Genomic DNA, 24,799 nt, shown 5'->3' with positions numbered 1-24,799 from the left:
TATTTTTATGTAGACATGACTCTGATTTTTCAATGTGCCTTCAGTAAGTTGTCGTTTCATCCTTTTCGTCTTACTATTTGGGAACCATCTCTTGCGTCTTTACTCTCTATTTGTTGTCATTCGGCTTAAGTCGACTTTACACTACATGATTTTATCATATGACAATATCATATGGGATTTGTTATGATTCCTCGTTTCTATGATATTTTAAAAAATCGTGTTCACACTGAACGATAAGTTATGACGTATGATATGAGTGACTCTGAGGTTTTATTAATTTTTCCTTTTGTTTATGATCATAGAGATATAAGACACAGTATAGGTAAGAACTATTAGATTGGAAAATAAAACTTTGCTTACATTGGCTTCCCGCATTTTAATAATAATACGCCGGCAACAACTGCGTACAGCTAATAGTAAGAAGAAAAAGATCAAAGAAATAGTGGACGGGACATATCAAATGTAGTGTTTATATTATACCTACCTAATTAAAAATAATTAATAAAGAAACTAAACTAAAATTATGACTAAGAAGACTACAAAACACTAAACTAAAAATAAAATAAACTAAATAAATGGCACAATAGCACAGATTAGACAATGGGCTCAATATCAATGCAACAAACAAAAAATAAATAAATAAATAAAGAATGTTGTCTCTCGGTAAGGAAATGTCACTGAATTGACAAAAGAATGAGGCGCGATATTTAAATATGTTGGTGTTACCGGTATTATTGCCGAAAATAATATGATTTTATCATGCGGAATAGGTACCGTTCTATTCTTTTGTGACAAGCTACGACGAGCCGCATTACATGTCACTGAATTGACAAAAGAATGAGGCGCGATATTTAAATATGTTGGTGTTACCGGTATTATTACCGAAAATAATATGATTTTATCATGCGGAATAGGTACCGTTCTATTCTTTTGTGACAAGCTACGACGAGCCGCATTACAGTTTTTATGACAAAATCATATGACAAATAACACAGTGTAAACATGTAAATTTCACTCCATGACCAAATCATATGACAAATCACATTATAAATCATATAGTGTAAAGTCGACTTTATATGATCGTTCCATTCTACTCGTCTATTTCTTATCCAGTTTTTAACGTTCTCCACCTTGCATCTACGTCGTATATCTGTAGTTCTAGCTCTGTCCATAGTATTTTCACATCAATTTTTCTAAGTGTTTTAATCTCTGCTGTTTCTAACATCCTTTTTGTCTTTTTTGTGTCAGGTCGTGTTTCTTCCGCATATGCCATTATTGGTCTGATGACTGTTTTGTAAATTCTGCCTTTCATTAATTTCCCGATATCTTTATTTCTCCATATTGTTTCTTTCAGGCAACCTGCAGCTCTATTTGCTCTATTTACTTGATCTTCCTCTTCAGTTTCCAGCTTTTCGTAGCTAGATAATGCAATGTCTAGATATTAAAGCTCTATCACTTGTTCTATTATCTGACCTTCCAGCTCCAATTTGCACCTTAGTAAATTGGCTGTTATAACCATGCTTTTTATTTTTTTTGCGGCAAAATTAACATGTTAAATTTTCTAGCGGTTGTATTAAATTGGTGCAGCATACGTTGTAAATCATCTTAATTTTAAAGGAGTAGTGTTGCGTCGTCTGCATAGCAGATTATTTTAGGTTGTTTTTCTCCCATTTGGTATCCTTTTTTAGTTCTTATTTGTTTTAATTATTTCATCCACAATCAGTTTAAATAATATAGGACTCAGAGAATCTCCCTGTCTTATCTCACTACCAGCTTCAATAAGGTCAGTTAGTTTTTTTTCTACTTTTACTTTTATTTTCTTGTTTTGGTAGATACATATTTTCGATCGTTTTGATTATTCCTAGAGGTATCTCTCTTTCGTATAATAAGTGAATAACGTCCTTTAATTTGACCCGGTCAAATGCCTTCTTAAGGTCCTCGAAACATAGATATGCCGGTTTGTTGTATTCTAATGATTTCTCTTGCACTTGCTTCATTATAAATATACCGTCGGTGCATGATCTTCCCGGCCTAAAACCTTGTTGTTATTCTGCTAGTGTTATAATATCATTCAGTTTATTTGATATCATTTTGGTTGTTAATTTTAGTGTTGTGTCTAATAAATTAATTCCTCTGTAATTTCCAAGGTCCGATTTGTATCCTCTTTTCAACAGAGGTATTAGGATGTTTGGTCTCCATTCTTGAGAAATTCTCTTTTGATTTATTCTTATTCGGATTCGTTTTATTAGTTGTTTGGTTCGTCAGACCTGGTCCTCCCTACTTTAGGATTTCATTCCGTATTCTATCCTCTACTGGTGATTTTCTGTTTTTTTATTTCCTTAATGCTTCCTTTGACTTTTCTTCCTCAATATTTATTTCTTCGTTTCTTCGAGAGAAAGTTAGTTTGTAGTTTAATTTGTTTTTGACAATTATATTGCCAACATGAAAATAATGAATAAATCTTCTTGTTTCTGATTAAAAATTTTTTAACATACTTTTAATGTTGGCAATATAATTATCAAAAACAAATTAAACTAGAAACTAACTTTCTCTCGAAGTTGGCATTTCGAAAAAGGAGAAACAGAGTAGATCTATAAGTTTTTATATTAATGTTTTTTAAATCCGTTTTACAGCAAATTTTGTTAACAAAAGTAATTTTCTTTGGTGAGTTAAGACTTTTTTACAATTATTCGTTCCACTTTATCAGATGATTTGTATTTTTTCTTTTAGCTCTTAAAAATAATTGTAACCGCAACTGAAAGCTTAAGTATTATAAAACAGTTCTCCAAAAGAGCCCTTTATTGACTTCAACCCATGATTTGAAATTTCCGCGGGAGCTATATGTGGTTTCAGTTGTTTTCCGGGTTACATATACAGGGTGGTCCTTAAGTAATTGTACAAATTCGGTACTTTAAAATATTACGATTTAAGCCAACTTGATTTTATAAAATGTTGATATTAAGAAAGATACAAGGTGTTAAAGTGGAAATTTAAAATTTTATTTTTCGCTATATAACTTTTACGTTTGTAAATATTTTTGGACAAAAATTTATAATTGGATGCTTTTAAGTAGGATAAATTATAATTTTATACAAACTTTAATGTAACTGATAGAGGGCGCCACATATGCCACATGTGTGGCATAGATTTGCGCTTAACTTTTATGCTCTTTAAGTTAGCTCTATTTGTGTTAAAAAATATTGAAGTAACATTATTTTTACAAAGAAAAGGTATACTTGTTAGTAACCTCAAAATTTAACTGTTTTCGAGATAATCGCATTTTATAAGTCAGCTGCATAATAATTCTTAGTTCTGATATTTGTGCGGCAAAGTACTAAATACATGTAGATAAGCATAATTCATAGTTTATTCTTATTAAAACAACTCAAAGATGATAATGTAACATTACAAAAAAAATTTTATGGCTGCTAAATGTCTTATTGGAGAAAATATTCTTCAGCTTCTGCTTTATGTCCGTGTCCGTATTCAGACGTTGGCCGTCATCGTGTTTACAATTTCCCTTTTCTATCGCTTAAGTTTCTATACCTGCTGGCGTTGTATTACTTTTTCCCTATTGTAAAATGCTAAAAACTCAAAATATGTGGTTTATGTAAGATGGTACAACACCACATTCTAGAGAGAAGGCAGTAAGAACATACTTAAATATAACTTTTCTGAACGTTGGAGTGGTCGTGGCAGTCATATTCATTGGCAATGTGGTCAGATATTGATATAATTATTTAATTTATAAAAAATCCCAAAAGAAAACTTATTATTCATTACGTAAATTGTTTACCCATTTTTATTAGAACAATTATAAACTAAAGCACAGGTTTTGAATAACACATATGTGTCTTGTTTCACAATACTTTTGCTACAAATCTAACCTTAAAGACTCAGCATTTTTACAAAAACATCAACGTTGGCCTAATAACAGATATCGTTATAAATATAGTAAACAAACAGGCAATTTAGTTCAGCATAATATTAGTTCGTCAGTTAATCATAATAGTTCATTTGTTCAAGATGTAATTATACTTACTGGTAAGCTGTAACGTAATCGTATAAATAAGTAATGTCATCGATAGGTTACTCCGTGTGTATATAAGTAACCAAAGAGTAAGAGTTACACAGTTTAATATATTATGTAACCTCTGCGACAAATAAGATGTAGTTCCATAATATACCATAAGATTTGGATATATTTCCAAAAGAATATATTCATCCATCATACATTATAGTCACCACGTAGCCCAGAATTTAATCCGCTTGATTTTGGTGTATGGGGCGTATTAAAACATCGTGTCTACAAGAATCCCATTCGCAACCAACTATGGGAAGAAATAAATACTGCAGCAGTTTCTTTAGAACCAATGATGCTATTTAATATGAGACGACCTTTTATGGAATATATTGACAAATGAATTAAATAAAATGGTGGACATATCGAACACTTACTTTGACAAAAAGTTATGTTATTTAGTTTAACTATTTCCTAATTTGTTTTGTAAACAAAATGTTTTGATTATGACTTTAATTTAACATAAAACGTAAAATGTTTGATGTAAAATCCTATTTTTCTGTTGTTTTTTCAAATCCTATTATTAATTATCCTGCTGATATATTTATTTTATTTAATATTTCGTTAACTATTAACTTTAGTTAAAGGTATTTTATACCAAAATTTAGATTTATTAATGTTTTTGTCTATTTTTCCTTCGTTGCCTGGAGTAATTGCCTTAAATCAGAATTATGCAGCTGATTGGTAAAATGCGATTATCTCGAAAACTGTTGAGTTTTGAAGTCATTAACAAGTATAACTTTTTTTTTGTTAAAATATCGTATCTTTAATATTTTTTGTCACAAATACAGGTAACTCAAAGAGCAAAAAAGTTAAGTAATAATTTGTACCACATATGTGACATATGTGGCGCCCTCTATGAGCTACACCAAAGTGTGCATTAAATTATAATTTCTTATATTCAAAAGTACCCAGTTGTAAATTTTTGTGCATAAATGTTTACAAACATGAAAGTTATAGCGAAAAATAAAATTTTAAATTTGCAGTTTAACACCCTGTATCTTTCTTAATATCAACATTTTGGACCACCCTGTATATATATATATATATATATATATATATATATATATATATATATATATATATATATATATATATATATGCATCACCTTGTACACCCTATACAACACTTTTGGAAGTTCAAACTGAAATGAAAATCAGTCTAGTATTTGGACAATATAACTAAAATAACAGCCCGGTACGCTAGCAGCGGCACCTATACGAAGTAATAAGAAGTCGGGAGACCTTTCTTTGATAGCAAATTAGGAGCCTCTTACTAGAGGCTGCTGAACGACGCTAGAAGTAATCTTTTACTCCGATATGCATCTACGGTTCACCCTTGAAAAACACTATATTTTTCAGTCGTCAGAATACAGAATTATATTAGTATTATATTATTAATTTCAGAATTATATTAATACTTTCAAAATTAATAAAATCTAGTCATCAAATTACCTTTCAGATCCGAGGTAGATCTACCTTTAAATGTATTAAGCTTGGTGTCTAAAGTAAATTTGTAAAGATAAATTGGACATTTGGAAACTTTTGCTTGATTTTTTACAGAGGTTAGTACTCCAGCAATAAAATATGAGTCACCTAGCAGCTAAAAACGAAAAAACAAAATAAATAATTTTATCACTATACATTAGGGTGGAGCGAAAAAAGTCGGGTGACATAGTTGTTAAAATATGCGTAAGTGTTAACAAAAAAAGATGGCAAAATTTTTTTGACCAATTTTAATATTTTGGGGTTCCTCAAGACATTTAAATTTCGGAATTTCACCGATTTCCGATTAAATTGTCATAGTAAAGATATTAATAAAAAAATAGCATTTTTAAGCTGTCATAACGGAAAAAAGATACATTTTTTCACTCAAAATAATATATTAAAACATATGTTTTCTACTACCAGGGCTTCTGGTTCCTCAAACATATTTAATTTTTCAAAAATTACTTCTTAATTCCTAAAGTGACGCCGCCACTGGTAGCAGGCCAGCGCGCCGTCTTCGCTGCGCATATCACAACTTACTTGTATTAACTTGTTTAAGCGTTTTACGCCTATTACGACTGTCAGGTTTAGTTGTGTGTGAAATATTAACGTCCTCGCAGGTGAGAAAATAATAATGGCAACTAGAAGTAAAGACAAGTGTGTTGTTTTTGGACATCCAAAATTATTGAATGATAGAATGTTGCCAACGTTTAGCGATGTTATGTGCCATTATTTGTTTGTACAACATGACTTAAAGGAAAAATTTGCCGAAAAGGATCCTCCTGTTAGTGAGATTTTAAAACAAACGGTGAAAAAAATTTAAGAAATTTGGCATAAAGCTTCAATTGCTATAGTGAGTAAAAATCGAACATGGGACAAAATCAAAAAGTTTCACCAATGTTACAAACTTATTTAAACAAATCTAAAGAGTAGAAAGAATATTCAGACGATTAATCTTAAATTAGAGTCATTTAAAGAAAAGGCCTCTAAGTTATTTGATATAGCCGCTTGCAAGTGTGAGTTCCAAACATGTAAGTGTGAAAAATCAAAAAAAGTACCCCAAAGAGAACAAAACTTTCTTGCTGACCAAAGAACTAAGAGACTAATGGCTATTGGAACAGTAGACATAAAAGTTAGTACAAAGATTGCAAAAAATCAGATCAGAAAAACTTGTTTCCTTAAAGAAGAAGATTCAAAACCTGGATGTAGTTATTTAGATGTACAGGAAAACTTTTTAGAATTCAGTTCTAATGATGAAGACAATAAAGAGGCCGACGTTGAATTTGATAGCAGTTTTAATAAATCTCTATGTAAGTTTACCCTCGATTTTACCAAACCATGTGTAAAAACATTGATATTGATTTTATTGTTTAGGTGAAATAAATTCAAAAACTACGACCTTAACAAGAAGAAATCTGAAATTCGAATCGGTAGCCTCTACCCTTTGCCAAGAAGAGGAAGACGATATTCCTGGTAAAAGATCAGATCCAGCTCCAGATGAGGTCTCGGGTAAGTTTAGGTTATAATTTGTTTGAATCATGTACCTAAGTATAAACATGAAAACTTTTCTTTTTAGACAAATCAAGTATGAAAAATAAAAGTTTATCACAAATGAGACTAAAGTTACCATCAGTGGCACTTGCATGTGACAGAACTGGGGTGTCCGATCGTGCAGCAGCTATAATAGTTAATGCTGTTTTGGAAGACACGGGTGTTATATCAAAAGGAAATGCAACAATGACAATAGATAGAATGAAAATCATAAGAGCCCGAACATCACAATGAGAACTTTGTATGGCCAAACCCACGGAAACACCTGCTATTATAGGATTATTCTTTGACGGCAGAAAGGATTGAACACAAATTTATGAAACAACTGCAAATAAACGCCGGTGTATTACAGAAGAACATATATCTCTTGTTAGTCAACCAGGTTCTCAATATATAGGACACGTCGTTCCAGAAGGTAGTTCAGCATTAAATATCAAAGCATCAATTATAGTTTATTTACCAGAATTTTAATTTAAATGACTTAGTTGCTGTTGGATCAGATGGAACGGTAGTAAATACCGGAGCAAAGAACGGGGTAATTCGTTTGTTAGAGAAAGAACTAAAGCGTCCCCTGCAGTGGCTTATTTGCTTATTTCATTTTAATGAGCTTCCCCTGCGGCATGTGTTTAAAGAAATTGATGGCGAAACTTCAGGTCCTTGCGGACACAAAGGTTCAATTGGGAAAAAACTGGAATCCTGCGAAAATCTTCCAGTAAAACAGTATAAAAGAATAGAATCAGATCTACCACAGCTAAATCGCAACGGGTCTGATTTAAGTACTGATCAGCAGTATTTATTGGACATAGTGCAATCAGTTGAAACTGATAACGTATCTGCTTCTTTGCCCTCAAGAAATCCAGGGAAACTGTCACATGCTAGATGGCTTACAACAGCTAACCGAATTATGAGGCTTTACGTAGCAACCGAAGTTCCAGATGAAAGTCTTTTTCTGTTGGCAACTTACATTTCCAAAGTTTATGCCCCCTTTTGGTTCAGAGTGAAACTTCGGCCATCGTGTACTGACGGATCAAGACACTTTTTCCAATGAATCAAATCATGTAGCACACTACCTGAAATGGTTAAAAAAATTATATATCCCGTTATCCAACGTAATGCATTTTTCGCTCATCCAGAGAATATATTGTTGTCAATGCTTACGGATGAAGATCTGAAATACAAAGAACTTGGCATACGACGTATTCTAAAGGCGAGGAGGGAACGTAGACAAACTATACGGGAGTTTAATATCCCTGTGCTACGTTTTGATGCCGACCATTATTCGGAGATGATATCTTGGTACAAATTAAGCGCTACTGAACCACCACTGACAATGAAGATGGATATTAATCTTGATTTAATATCTGGTATAAATACTTCTGATTTTCCATTATTACCTAGTAATACTCAAGCAGTAGAACGTTGCGTTCGCTTAGTAACTGAAGCGTCAGCTGCAGTGTGTGGTCAGAGTAATCGCGATGGGTTTATTAAAAACCGGATTCAGTCAAGACAAATGTTGCTATATTATGAAAAAATATCTGACTATTTTAAAAATAGAAATGAATAATGTTAATCAGTTTAGTTACCTACTAGATCATTTTTGAGTTATTGTTTTGTTTTTCATTATTCTGAACTTAAAGTTAATAAAAATGTTATTTAACTAAATACCATCTTTTTGTTCCAGTTTGCTATTTTTCAGGTCACTTGAGGATGCATTAAATGTTAAAATTTCAATTTGAGAATTGTTAGGTTATTTCCTACAATCTTAAGTAGCATAATAAAATATGTGTCATGAATGTATTACAAAAATTTAAAAAATAATAAAAATTATCTTAGAGGCTGAAAGTTCATATATTCTCAAATATGTCATCCTCTTGAAAAACCTCAGGATATAAAGTCACCTGTTTTATTTTTTGTATACTTGGTTTTGATTGTAAGAAGCATATTTTTTCAACTATGACACAACGCTATTTAACTTTTTTTTATTTTCGTTCCACCCTACTATACATATAGTTATAGATTGTGTTATTATAAAAGCACTGAATACTAAATTATCAATAAGTTTAATGTATATTAGTGACTTCCTTGGGCCTGTTTTACAGAGCAAAGTTTATTGAAATAGGGTGTAATATTAGAAATAGACACTCTCAGTTCTTTTTCTATATTTAGTTCTATATTTGGCCTTCAAAGCAGCTATCGAGGAAAATCCTGTTTCACAAAGGTAAGATGTTGAAAACGGTAATAGTGTACGCAATGCTCTGGTTTTCAGCGCTGAAACCTCATCATTTACCCTTGACCAAAATTGTCTACGCATTAGTCGGTCGTCGGCAAAAAAATATCTTTTAAAATTTTTTTCAGCATCGCTAAATGAATTTTAATGGTTTCAAAAACAACTGTCACGTGTTGTTCTTCAACCTTGTAAGTTTTAATATATTCATCCAAATTTGCAGACATTTCTAGGTTTTTTTTGCTTTAAATTTTTACTCCACGATTCCAAGTTTCTACAAAAATCATTAACTTTATCACTCGTAACCAATATATGTGTATTGGCTCCTTGAAACTGAAGGTTTAAAATATTTAGTTTCTCGATTATGTCAACCAAGTAGCTCAATTTCATCAAAAATAAACCATCGCGGAACATCTCGGCTTCCGGTCTCTTTTCTTCTTTTAGAAGAATGACGATTTCATGTCTTTTCAAAATGTCAATTCAAAAACACGTTGTAAAAATTTCCCACGTGATAACCATCTTGCCTCACAATAAAATAATTATGTTAAATGTACTGCACCCATGTCTTTACAATGTACAAAAAAGATTCTAGTTTTCAAAGGTCTTATTTTTATGTAAATAACTACTGTTACAACCGTAGTTAGTACAATATTTAGGCCAGGAGACATTTTTTGGAAGCCAGAGCTTCTCTGTGGATCATACAGTGTTTCTATATACACATTGGAAACTTTTGTTTCACAAACGCTTGTAGACTTTGAAATTTTCCGGACATTGCACGAGCACCATCAGTGCATATTCTGACGCAATTCCTGCACTCTATTTTTTCTTCGTTTATATAATCATTTAAGATAGCAAATAATGAGAGCGATGTTGCTTTCAATTCTGTTGATTTGCAGAAAAGTAGTTCTTCACAAAATATGATAATAAATAGGCAATAAAATGAGCATCTATTGCCTCATCAAGCTGAATCGAAAACAGCTTGTAGTGCAACTTCCCGAGTAGCTGATCCTGTACATCTTCAGCTATATCACCAACTCGACGGGCAACAGTATCATTTGATAGAAGTATAGACTCCATTTTTTTTGGCAAAATAAGCTCTTCACCAATAGTGTGAGGCTTCTTGCATCTGGCTATTATATATTAGACTTAATAAGAGGTAATTAAAGTTTTTTCATTCACAGTCAAAGTTTCTTTTAAAAATGATTTTTTAAAAATGATTTTTGCTTTTCATGTAATTTTAATTTTAACTCCAAGAATTCTCTGAGTTGGTTAATATACTTACTCTGAAGTGTTTCCAAATGTTTTTTAAGTTTATTAGGTTTCATGCTGTCGGCTGCTAAAATGTTTGAGCAAATAATACAATAAAAGCAAAACCCAACAACCACCACAGCAACTGATATTAGACAATGAAAGAATTGAACACGTGGATTCGTACATCTACTTGGGAACAACAGTTAACTCAAATTGGGATCAAGCGAAGGAAATACGTATAAGAGTATAAAAGGCAAGAGCATCGTTCACTAGCATGAAGCAAATTTTCACCTCTAAAAGCCACACCCTACCTCTCAAAATTCGACTTCTGAAATGTTATGTATTCCCGGTTTTGTTATATGGAATGGAGGCGTGGACAATGACCGCAACATTGATGAAAAAAGTAGAGGCCTTCAAAATGTGGGCTTACCGACGTATATTACGTATATCCTGGACTGAGCACGTGACCAACGAAGAGGTACTACGCCGGATAGGTAAAGAGAGAGAGGTAAGAATAAGTATCAAGAAAATAAAGTTGGAATACTTGGGTCACGTTATGAGACATAATAAATACAGAGTACTACAGCTGATCGTTCAAGGGAAAATAGACAGCAGAAGGGGTCCAGGGAGGAGAAGACACTCGTGGCTCCAAAACTTGCGGCAATGGTTCGGATTGTCATCTGCTGAACTATTCAGATCTGCCGTAAACAAAGTCAGAGTAGCCATGTTGATTGCCAACGTTCGGAACGGACAAGGCACATGAAGAAGAAATAATACATAGCAACCTTTCTTCTTTATTTACTTCAGTAAAAGTAAATCCAAAATTTAAGTATTATTGAGAATATTTTCTTGATTTTATTTTTGAAATAACTCTCGCCTAAGCACTTGCTGATGCTTTACTGGTATCTAATGCTCGCTTACGCCGAGTTAAAAATTTATCGATAATTTTGTATAAATTTATATTTACCTACTGCTTGGTATATCTTATTGTAGTACCGTCAACTGCAATTAACACGCAAACATACACGTTTACAATAAATGAACTGACTCGACTAAACTGGTCTCGGACAGAACTGTGGAGTGAGGAGAGTAGATGCAGGCAGCAGACAGACGATCGAGAACATTCAAAATATCGGAACTTCTCGCGAAGAAAGGCGATCGGTTCCGAATCGGTGTTGCCACATATCAATAAATTTATTAAGTCTCAGTAATATGGTAATTACAGTAAGATTTTACTGTAAGTTTTTTGTCAAAATACAAGATACTGTATGGATACTGTTATAATGATGATAATCTGTATGTCTGTAAGTGTATTTTACGAAGGAATTGTACAAATAAATAAAAGTTGTAAACAAATAGTAAATCTAAAAAGACTGGCCGTTTAAGTTGACGTTGCAGTAGTGTCAGAAATGGTATATTAGCAAAAATTGTAATAGTAGATTGAACTTTTAAAATGTATCCGTAAATATTATAGACTATTGATTACTTATCTCAAAAATTTACGAGTGATCTATGAACAATGCTGCAAGAAGGTTCTTAAACAACAAACATAAGGATTCCGGTTAGTGGCCATTGACGAGGCAATGATGAGATTATAAATTATCTAGCAAAATCGATAAAACTTCTAGTAAGACTTCTAGTATGAAAAATCACACAAAATTATTAATTACCAAATTATATAATGCAGAAATCTTGGTAAAATCAGGGGCTATTATTCATTACCGTTTTAGCACTACTGATGATGTTGGTGATAATCAGTACACCGAGTAGTGGCGGTTTGCCTGTTTCTGAATTATTCTTTTATCTATTTGTTTCTGTTCTATAAAGTTAACTTTAGAATTAATTACTACTTACCAAGTAGGGATCATCTATGTTTTTGTCGTTTTTATAGTAACTGTCCAAGATTTTAGTTATCTTTTTAACTAGATCTGTATCTGACAAATCAGTTTCTTGGGGAAGCAACCTGTCAGTATGTAGTTGATGGCTAATATCTCTATCTCCATTCATCATTCTGAATGCACTAAATATACCTCCCTCATAATCACAGAATCCTACTATCACTGGCACTGCATTATATTCCCCGGATTGTATCACTTTCATTGGATCCTTGGTCAAAAATGCTGTGGGATTTGGTTTTTCTACTACTGGGGAAATAATTCCGAAGTCTCCTATAATGTCTTTTGACTAAAAAAATAGTGTAATTATAATATCAAGAATTTAAAGGCATATTTACAAGACAACAAGAACAATTAAACGTTATATCTTTCCGTAAACAAGGATTTAATATTTGACAGTAATGGCATAAATACAAACACGTGAAGAAATATCAAGAACTATTAACTGTTATTAAAACCAATGAAGATAAACAGAACTTGTTGTTAGAGCCAATGAAAGTAATAATATTCTTAGAACATCTAGAGACAGTCACAAGTTAAGTGAGCATCGTTTAATAGCAAACCAGGAACTAAAAACACAAGCAATAGAAATAGCAGAGGATTCACCAAAACTATAATTTAGATTCTTCGAAAACACCTTTATTGTCTTGAAGCACGAAGAATAAAGAAAAACTTATCCCTTAGGCAAATAAATAATTTAGACCCCAAAATCCAGTGTACTATGAAACGGAAAAAGAAAAAAAATTGCCATTTTTGAATGTATGAAGAAAGACAGAAATATAACATACAGGGTATACCGAATGCCAATCCATACCGACAGATATTTACACGATGATTTATACCACCATTTTGCAAAGTAGGATTCTGTCATCAAAATCCTAATCACAAGTTTTAAAAGACTAACAAAGGAGGAACACAACTGCGAGGAAATGCATAAGATAAAAATTGCTTCTCCACGTCCGTAAGCAAAGAAAATATGTCTGTCGATGAGTTCAAGAAGGATTAATGTCATAAATTTGAGTTTTAAGAAATTCACGGTTGAAATTTGAAATATTTTTAAATTGCGTTTTTCCCATTCTTTCTTGGTAATAGTAGAAAAAATTGATAGACCTACTGTTTTTCGTGTGGAGTTGTCTGTCTTCCATAGGACTCGAACCCAGGTGGTGGATAGGGGAACGCCCTAACCGGTCCTAGGACCGGTGGGTAGCTGGGAAATATAAATACCAACCGCGAACCAAAACAGACTAAGGTGTGGCAGCGCTAACAGAAGAGTCCCTGGCCCTCTACGTTGTGGGTTGGGCTAGAGTCCGACAACCTCTTCCTGTAAAAAACCATATGTTACGTAACCTCAGGAATTATTAGTTGGACGGAACTCACGACAACGACTCTGTAAAGGAAAAATGGAATTGAGATTAGGAACGTGGAATACCCAAACCCTGTACCAAACTGGAGCACTCACATTTTTACTAGACATAGTGAACACGTACAAAGTAGATGTTTTAGCACTGCAGAAAATCTGGTGTACGGGAAGAAGAAAACCTGGAAGACGAAAGAGATGAGGTTAGAGGAACAGCCGAGAGGGCAGAAAAACCATCAACGATTCTTGATTTTAAAGATGCAGTTAAAAAACTAGCCAGATACAAATCACCCGGAATAGATAATCTCCCAGCTGAACTATTTAAAGAAGGTAGCCACGATACCATAATTACATTATATCAGCTTATAAAACAAATATTGACACAGAAATCTCTTCCCAATAATTGGAATATTAGAATACTTACCATACACAAAAAATTAGATATCTTTTAATGCTCTAATCACAGAGGAATGGAATTACGCTTCTAAATGCAGCGTTATAAAATATTTTTCTCAGTACTATATCACCGTATGGCACCATAGCAGAACCGATAGTAGAAAAATACCAGACTGGTTTCAGAGGTGGTAAATCGACAGTTTATCAGATTGCAACCCTGAAACAAATTTTAGAAAAAACATTGGAATATGGCATTGATACTCATCACATATTTATAGACTACAAAGCAGCCTACGACTCTGTGCATAGAAATGTTCAAAGCAATGAAAAGGCTAGGAATACCAAATAGTTGGTAAATTTAACAAAACAAACTCTTGAAAAAGTTGAATGTAGTGTACGAATTCAGGGGAAACTGTCTTAACGTTTCAAAACAAATACAGGCTGCGCCAGGGAGACACTCTCTCATGTCTACTGTTCAATCTGGCTCTGGCAAAAGTAATACGTATGTCACAAATCACAACTATTGGTTCAATATATAACAAATCAGTGCAAATCCTTGCCTATGCTAATGATATCAATATTGTTGGGAGAACAGAAGACGCTGCACGAGAGGCGTGTGTAGCATTAAAAGAATCAGCACAAAAATGGGTTTAATAATAAACACCAACAAAATAAAGTATATGAAAATAAGCAAGAAGCCACAAATCCTACGTCCACTTGTTATAGAAAACGACGTCATCGAAGCAGTGAACGAATTTGTATACCTGGGAGCGCTCCTTAACACTGAAAATAGTACTACCGCATAGATAAACCCTAGAATTTAAAAGACCAACAAATGCTACTTTGGCTCAATTTCCTCCTTAAATCCACAATTATATCGAGAAATACAAAAATAAAACTCTACAAAGCAATAATACGCCTAATCCTAACATATGGTTCAGAGACCTGGACTCTGTAGACTCACTCACTAAACAAAAAGTAATGAAAACATGTAAGGAGGTTTCTAAAGAAAAGTACTACGGCGATTCCATGGAGTAGTGAATGACAATGGAGTGAGGAGAAGATGATAATACTTCGAACTTTATAGAATATGCCAGGAACCAGATACGTAAAACATATTAAGATAGGACGTCTAAGGTGGATAGGACATGTAATGCGGAAGAAACAAAATTACACAGCTAAATAAACGCTCCTCGATAGACCCATTGGTTAAGGAAGAAGAGAAAGACCCAGAACCTGGTTCCTTGATAACATCGATGATATAAGAAATATGGTAATACGTGCTTGGTGGAGGAAGGCAATGGATAGGGACAACTAGAGAGAAAGTCTTGAGGAGGCTAGGACCCACGCATGGTTGTCAAGTCAGAATGATAGACCTAATGTTTTGTAGTGAGATTCGTTGTTACAAAATATTTATTATCTTTTCAGATTTATTTTTGACATAGGTCTGTTTGTAAGATGTAGTATCGTTTAGTCTTAGTCTCTGACATCTCTTTTTCTCATAAGTATCTGACATTGGCCTTTTTAAATGGGTTGCCACAGTTAACTGTCTTAATTGAACAACATTAATTAGCAAAACTATTATTTTAATAAAAACTGAAGACTAGATAAAACTGTATTACAAAACATATTCCAATTAACGTAGACTTTTAAATCGTTAGGAGCTTCAGCATCATTTTGATCATCAGTCAGCTCCTATATAACTGGGTTGCTGATAAGAGAGCTTATAAAAGTCGAAAAATACTTTACGTTATTGGGGTATATTTATGCCACTAAATCTTTAAGATTGTTTATTTTCTGTACAGTAGGGGTAATGGGTGTTTCATACAAAGGTAATAAAGTGTTCATCGGGAGAATACGTATACTTATACAAGAAACATTCAGGAAGGTCCTGTTTAAGTCATAATTCTTATTTTAACAATTTTTCATTTTGGGTGTCTGATGAAAATTTACATACACACTTTCAGCAACTTTTCAAAGTTAATAAATCAGACTGAGTCATTCTCACGAATTCAAATTTAGGACTGCTGTTGACCTTTAGCATCAAAATTATCCAGTCTTTCGGAATTTTTATATCAATATTACGTTTTTTGAATACAAGTAATGTGTGAACATTATCAGCGTCCATATGTTATGGCTTGGCTCTAAAAACGAATGGTTAATTTGACTACGTTTTTGCTTCATTTTATATAGTATCATGATTTCCAAAATCATAACGGTAACATAAATGTTACAATTTTGATCTGCGCAACAATCACTATAAAAGTTTACAACTTCTTATGTTATCTTTTATTAGTTTAAAAATACATGATGCAATTTCCTGTCCACCACGTTGAGCTATCGAATCGTTTCATACATAATAGAAAGCTATGTTATACATAGTCCTGCCTTAAATATTCCATTTAGTTAAAAGTTATGTTGACATTACTGACTGTTGATATGTACACTATAAACACGCCAAAACATTCCAGTCTAGTTTGAGCCGTTACGATAGAGTTAACAAACAAAGAGAACCGTATTGCTGTCATTGCTCTTTATAAGTGTGGAATAGAAAGAGATGGTATTTTTTAATTACTAAAAAGGTTAAATACTACTCGTGTTTTTTTGTATTGTACTGTTAAATTATTTTTGAATATGAGAGGAGTAAGTGACCGTAAAAGATCCGGCTGGCCTTGCGTGGCTTATTATTCACACGGTTAATTCAAAAAATTAACAAAAATTCTGCACGAAAACAAAAAATTATTGCTCGGGAAATGGATATTGCGCCGAAAACCATGAGTTACAATATCAAATAAGACTTGGGACTTGGCGTTTTCAATGGATAAACAAAACAACGTCTTATCGTTGGGGCGTTAAAACAGCTGCGAGAAATTATCAATGGAGATTTTAAAAAATGTAGTGGAGCTTTTAAAACACACATGTTCCAAAATAGATCATGGATATCCCAACAAGACACTGCACCTGCGTATAAGGCGAAAACAATCCAAAAGTAGCTTGAAAATCATATACCCGAATTTTTTAGTAGTAAATGTTTGGCATCAGCCCAGACGTTAATCGACTCTATTACTAATTTGTGGTTATTTTCAGAGCGCATGGTCTGTATAAGACGTCACCATAATCAAGAGTCATTAAAACAGGCTCTGGTAGAAGTTGTGGACAATGTGCCTATTGATGTTACAGTAATCGATTAATAGCCTAATAGACTTCGGCGCTGTATTCAAGCAAATAGCGGCCATTTTATATAATTTTTTGAAGCGAAGCTTCTATACTGGCTTTGTATTACTTTCTTTACAATAAAGTGCTGACGTGAGCCTTACGGAATTAGCACCACAAGATGACGTCCTCACGGGTAGTGTCATAGAATAGCAGTTCTTGACATCGATTTACTACTCATCAATTCGTTTCTAGTCATCATACATTTATTCTAAGCAGGTTTAAATTAAAAACTGTATGAAAAAGAATTAACAAAATATAGACATTGAATGAGAACTAAAAAATTAAAAGAATATCTGTCGCTAAAAGATTCGATTCGTAACGATTGTAAAAATTTAATAAAAGTCATAAGTGTCATCTGATTAAAAACAACATTGAATCATTGGTTTAAATTTTTATAATAATTCTGCTTTTAAAATAATTTTATATAGATAAATACAATTATTATTTTTAAACTTAATATTTAGTTTACTAATAATATTTAGTCTGAATTTGATATGTTTGTCATAAGTAAACAACGTATGCTTTGTTAAAACGTTAATGGGTGGCGCTCGGAGCAAACACAATAATTTATTAAATTTGTTTAAAATATAAAAAATAAATAATTAATAAAATTACTTTATTTAATTTTAAATATACTATTTAAATTTTAAAAATAAAAAAAACATAGCGTGAAGCTCCGCGCTACTCTACATGGTACTGCCTACTGTTTCAGTTTTTGTTTGTAGTTTATATTTCATTATATTAGTAATAAATTGTGCCAAATTTTTTTAAATCAACTCAATAGTTTAATTTTTTTTAGTTAAATACCTTGTATTAATATTTATGGCCAGACAGGTATTTCTGAGAAGTCACATAAAAAGTCAAGTTGAATATCCAAAAACCGACGTTTATACAAGGAAACTCCATTTCGGAAATATAATGTTGGGAGGCATCTATGTAAATCGAGTGATATAGGTTTACCACAAGACTCCCTGTTGAGGTTATCTAGTGCTGAGATTCATTTCTGTATGAATAAAATTTTATGCCGCCTCTCTTCAGAAACAATCGTTTTTAGTATCTTGTTATATTAAAATTAAAACATGTTTCAGACACCTTTCTGTAGAATGACATACTTTGGGATATACTAAGAGTTATACAAAATTCTTAGTACATTGTGTAAATCTTTGAATTGCTGAGTTCTGCAAGGTACTTTTCCGATTCCAATGTTTTCTCAGGACATATTCCGACTGTAGAAATTTTTCATTGTAGCTCAGTAGACCTTTTCAGAGCAACCTATAATTATCATGATAACCAATCTTCAGTAAAAGAAGTAATCTCAAGAATTGTTATAGACCAAATCTACTAATTTTACACTAAAAGTTTTGCACTTAAATTATTTACATATATTCTAGAAACACACTTTTTTATACACGTTTCCCGTAACTTACTTTTATATAATCCCTTTGTATTTGGTACAGATCATGCGCATTTTTTTCTTCCAAAATTTTAAGAAGTTCCTTCTCGCTGATGTTTGGCTTACCGATAAAGTTGGCTAGATCAGCTGGATCTAAACAACCTCTCGCCCATGGATTTAAAGTCGATCCACTCTGAATAATCGCCCTGTGGAATAAACCCTTCGTCGTAGGAGATAAAAGCTGATACTCCACAGAAGCACCACCTGCACTTTCACCAAATAGTGTGACATTATTAGGATCTCCATTGAAATATTTAATATTCCTCTGGACCCATTTAAGAGCTAGCGCTTGATCTTTTAATCCAGCATTTCCTGGTACATCGAGTGAAGGATCACTTAAAGATAAAAAGCCTAAGATACCGACTCTATAGGTAACACTAACGAGTACAATATCCTCCATCATAAGATGTTCTGGTCCATATATGGATGTACTATGATTTCCGTTCATGAAACCTCCTCCATGGATATATACCATTACTGGTTTAAGTTTATTTTCTTCACTAGGTATCTGAAAGTATAAGAAATTGTGTTATTTCGTTGTAAATATAAAGAAAGGTGGTACAAAAGGTGGATCATACAAGACTAGCAAAATGTCTAAAAGAAGATATTAACTAAGTTGGTCGATTCATAATAAAACTATTACCAACTATGTATGTCCAAAAGCAATACATCAGGGGCAATACAGATAAGGTTCGTCAAAAACGATCAGAAACACTACTCACACTTGATTTAATATTTAGAATAATGTATAAACTCTAACTGTCTATGCAAAAGACTTAGAGAGTATATACAATATAAAGTTCTACAAATATTTTTAGTGCAGTTTACCTCAAACTTTCTTTATTTATGTTCATCGCCCTGTTAAAGGTCCTAATTCAATATTAACGATTGTGTACATCTATGGATAATAGAAAAAAATAGGTGTGCCTTACGCACAGGCGTATGAATGTATAATAAAGCATACAAATAATTGAAAATTATCAGCTTATTTAACCTTATGCCACAAAAGCATTTTTCAAATTTGGTAAAATTTTGTAAAAACACACATTTTACTTACACATTTTTTGTTGAAACATTATTTAAATAGAAAAATTTTAGATAATATTTTTGTCCCATTGTGGTTGGGACAGCCTATATACATAACGCAAATCTTTTTAGATATACAATTAAATAGTTTACTTACCGTTCTGGTAAATACATGCAAGCTAAGACAATCTTCAGACCCACATAATTCAAATGTTAACATATCTAGTTGAATACAACAATTTTTTTCGTGAACAACATGCAGAATTCCTTGCCATGGCTCAACTGGTTGTGGTGCCTAAAAGATAAAATATGCGCAATTAAACGTGTGATATATAGTAGGATTACCTAAGTTGGAGAAATATAGCTCCAAATTTGTGTAATTGGTACCCAGCGGCGGACTAAAGTCCAGTTAACCTAGGCACGTAGCTAGAGCCCGTAAATTAGGTTTTTAATTTTCAAATGTTTATAATTAATTTTTAATTTTTTTTAAGAAAAACATGATATTATAAACGTGAATGATAATACGTATTACTAGAACAAACGTATACAAATTATGCCGAATCGTTGATTGATGAAGTTGGCGAGTGTGGACGAGCGTTCCCGTGCTAATGCATCCACATCCGTGACTGTCGACTGTCGATACGTGTAAGCCTACTTTTACTACGCACGTGTTTAAACAGACAAACGTAGTTATTACAAATCAGTGTCTCCTAAACATTACGTAAATAATCTTTTCTGGTGAGTTTTGATTAAAAATTGTGCAAGTAAGACTTAAGTATTAAGTATCTAGACTTGATCGCAAAAAGATTGCTTTGGATTCACAGTTCAATACTTTTTGGAATTCTTAAAATAAAAATGTACGTTTTTATGAAGGTATTACATTTTTTTTTAATTAAAATAAAACCTATATAATATAAAATACCACAAATTCTTATTTTGTTTGTGATTGTAATGTTTAGTAAAAATAAATATAATTGATGATCATTTTCTTCTTTATTTTTAGTACGTAGTCTTTATTTCGATTGTGAAGATGAAACAAAAGGAGAAAATATAAATTTAACATTATCTTAAAGTAATGATGAAACTAAGAGTAAACGATATTGCATTATGGCCAGAATATTTAACAGACGCCATGCGAGAGTATTATATAAAAATCCACCAAAATCAATAATGAATCTTTGGAATTATCTTCTATTCGATTCAACGAAGGGTGGAAACAAACAACGCGACAATTAACTGTTGCTTCCTTCTTCAGAACAATTAATAGCGGGAATTAAAATTAAATTAAAAGAGGATGGTGTTGCAGTTTCGCAACGATATATAAACATTTATATAATATCAACAAGCTTTGTGCTAGTTTTGATTCTCCCCGTATTCCAAGATTACAGCTTACAGCCCGTACAAAACACGTGAGTTTGGGTTGAGGGTTGTGCATCCTACCACACAAACTTCGCTTGAGCCTTGTAAAAAATGCGAGTTTTTTTGATTCCTGAATTTTCACCGAACCAGAGGGTTCGCAATCCATTCGTGGCTAAAGATGTTTCACGGGGCAAAGTACAACTCATATAAACCATTGCATTGAACACGTACGTTTACTGTGTAGAATCGTTACATGATTATTCAATTATTGGAGTTTTGAAAGCTAGCTAATATAATTTGAACCGAGGAAATGATTGCAGGAATTTCCTTAATAATATTAGGCAATAGTTTGCAGGAAGTTGAACAAGCTGTAATTAAGTTACTAATCGATATGTTCCACAATTATACACGGTGAAACTATACAAATTCGGGAAATTAAGATTAATGTGAGATTACAAATTAATGGACTAATTTGTGATTGAACAGTGATAGTGACTCTTCAATAGAGGAATTAAAATGTTATGAATAAGATTTAAACCTAGCAGAACTGAAAAATGAAGTCTTACATAAATATTACAGTGAAGACTTTTATAAGTAGGGAAAGAAAGTATTATTTCGCCTGTATCCATATGGTCATTTATTCCGGAAAATAATATTATGCAAGTTTCACAAATTTAAACATAATTCTGAGAATTTATTTAACCCTTCCAATAAGCAATGCAAGCTCACTCAAAGATCATTCCAGAAATGGCGAGAATATTTTTTTAAAATTCACTTTAGACCAACACAAATTAAATATTTTATCATTACTTTATATAGAAAAATAATTCAAACTAATTTACAAGTTTTCGGAATTAAAATAATTCCTATTTTAATGGAATAAGCCACAACTGAAGTTTAAAATAAGTTTATTTAGTAAATTTCCACTTCTACACTGATTTAATATGTATTAGAATTCTGATGCGTGGTGTATAACTCAAGTTCCACAAAGATGTCGGCCTTCTCGCTTCGTGTAGCCGCGTTCCCTCTCCTCGAGAGAGGTACAAGAATGCCGGCAATGTCGACTCTTCCTGCTGCCAATAGCTTCGTATAGCTACCTTTTTGTTAACAGTTATTCATATAGTTACTATTTACATAAGGTTTTGGAGACGAAGTGTTATTGCAGCTCAACCTGATCGGAAAAGCAATTACAAGTCCCCGTCGGGGCTTTTATTCGCTCTTTACCGTGACAGGCCCAAATAACGCTGTGGTCAGTTGGACACGATTTGAGATAGTTCTAAGACCAATGTCTTTTCTTTCTCAGAAAGTCGTGTTCTACTGTCAGGAAGCGTTTTGTAGTCGACACGCCGGTTCTCGTACACTTGATGATTTAACTTCTAAACTGGATAACCATTATTAGGTATTATTCTTCAATTTTGGACGTCTTCGACGATAGCAGGATATTGGTTAATTAATAAAACTTAAAGGTAGCTTTGTAGCGCACCGAACCAATAAGGTCTTAGGGAGCTAGTAGTGTATGACGACTGGATTCCGTTCAGAAGATGTGCTGCAATTTTATACACATCGTGTTTTAGAATTTTCAGCACACTTCCGCCGAGAGGCCAATGACAGCGCAGTTAATAACGAGCGCTGTGGTTGGCCTGCCAAAGTAACAATCTTTGTCGTGATTGGTTACCTTGGCGACAGAATGAACTATCTTACAATAAAGTCGTCATGAGAACACAACTCAGCAATATTGACAATATAATTTTAAAATCGTAACTTTAAAATGTATAATATATGTCTGAATTCTCAATATAAATGACTCAGATAAAATTAAATTTTTCACCAAGTAACAAAAACCAAATTTGTTTAATTTATTAATGTATTTTGAGAAAGATTTCCGAATTGGAAATTGAAATGTCAATAAACTTATTTTAAACTGCAATTGTGGCTTATTCCAATTAAAATAGTAATTACTTCAGAATTAAAAGTTAGAAAAAAAGGCAATGTAACTAATCAATCCGGGTATATTTGTTTAAGTATTATTGTCTTTTTTAATAAATTATGTTTATTTAATGTTTATACATGTATATTATTTATTTTTCCTTTTGTTTTTTGGAATTAGATAATTAAATAGAACTATATACTATATGGTTTGAAACCAAACTACGAACTACCACCTACAAACTACAAAGGCAAAGTATGTGTCAAGGCTGAAAAATAGGCCCGGAATTTCAATGTCCACTAGGGTCCGCTTTAACCTTAGTGTGCCACTGTTAGTACAGTAAATTCACAATCTACCCAATACAGAAATATGTTTAAAATATTAATTTACTAAATGATTTGATTTATAATTAAATAACTGCCCAAAGCAAGGTTGTAACCAATAAAATTTCAGAAACGTCCGTAAACATAAAACAAGGTTGTGACCAACATCATACAACTTCCGAGGTACCAAGAAGCTTTATGATTAATATCAATAGAATCGTTTTTGCGTGTAAACAAAGCCCGGCTATAGAACAAGGTTGTAAGATCCAGGTCAGGACTGGCCCATCGGCCAACCCACCTGCGTGCTAGTGCGCCGCAGTTAAACATGGTACATCTACCGTTCTTCAATTTTTTTAACTTGCTCCCAATTTCGCAGTTTGACCGATTTATTTGTGCAAAGATCAATTGAGTACAATGTTTCTGAAAATTACAACTCGTATCAGCTATCAGATAATCAAAGGTAATATAACTCGAAAATGGCACTTAGGTTTTTGTGTTAATAGCTTTGCGACGTGCCCTCGAAGACCACTTTAACGATTCGGTCGCCGTTGGTATCAATATCCGCTGATTCTGTTATCATATAAGATTGTTTCATCCCATAATTATTGGTCTAAAATACCCAAACTAGTTGGAAGAAATTTGACTTTCACGCAGCTTGTAAATTACATTTGGATTATCTTTAGGAACAATTTTAGGAGGTGACTTATGAGGCTATTCACACGGTATTCTTCGTATTTTTGGGCTCCTGGTTTTTTAAAAGTGTAATAAACTCAGTTTAGCAGGGTTGTATATGTTACTGAGAATATTTGTGATTATTGCGATATGTCGTTGTCCATTAGTCTGTTTGGATAAACTAAACTAAGCTAAACTCAACTCAAACAAAGCTATGAATACAAGTAAATTAGCTCTAGTAAAGCAAGTTTTTAAAAAAATTATAGAGGAAGAGGTTTTCTTCTTGATGTGCGCATCCGTGACGAATGTTAACGATCATCATGGGAATCTGTATACTACCTGCAACAGCGCGTAAAAGTTGTACAGATGTTGTGTTGAACCAGGTTGTGTGGTTCTTTAACCGGGATGTTCTTCTTTTTGCTGGACCTCGCTTGCCAAATATTTTTCCTCACAGAATGGGAGGACATATCTGGACTCTGACATAAAAAGGACAGAGAAAACATACCAGTATTCTTACTTTTATATCAAGGGAAAGGTTGTGACTCTTGAAGAAGGTCCTTCTCCGGTTGAAGGTGGATCT

The 24,799-nt window shown here is 32.9% G+C and overlaps 1 protein-coding gene across 2 annotated transcripts in view; it reads right to left on the bottom strand.

The window, feature by feature from the left end:
• The window catches only part of LOC140450714 (juvenile hormone esterase-like), a 49,033-nt gene that overhangs the window by 1,430 nt on the left and 22,804 nt on the right, over positions 1 to 24,799 (bottom strand). For both annotated transcript variants that reach the window (XM_072544385.1, XM_072544388.1), the window contains exons 2-5: positions 20,096 to 20,233; positions 18,887 to 19,420; positions 12,450 to 12,779; positions 5,537 to 5,684 (exon numbers count right to left, since the gene is read on the bottom strand). In XM_072544385.1, coding sequence (XP_072400486.1) covers positions 5,537 to 5,684; positions 12,450 to 12,779; positions 18,887 to 19,420; positions 20,096 to 20,233 — 1,150 coding nt within the window. The remainder of the gene's footprint in view (positions 1 to 5,536; positions 5,685 to 12,449; positions 12,780 to 18,886; positions 19,421 to 20,095; positions 20,234 to 24,799) is intronic.

Source organism: Diabrotica undecimpunctata, chromosome 1 (genome assembly GCF_040954645.1).
Source record: "Diabrotica undecimpunctata isolate CICGRU chromosome 1, icDiaUnde3, whole genome shotgun sequence".
In the NCBI taxonomy this organism is placed as follows: domain Eukaryota; kingdom Metazoa; phylum Arthropoda; class Insecta; order Coleoptera; family Chrysomelidae; genus Diabrotica; species Diabrotica undecimpunctata.
The sequence above is the reverse complement of the archived record's forward strand: the minus strand, read 5'-3'. Positions and strand labels throughout refer to the sequence as shown.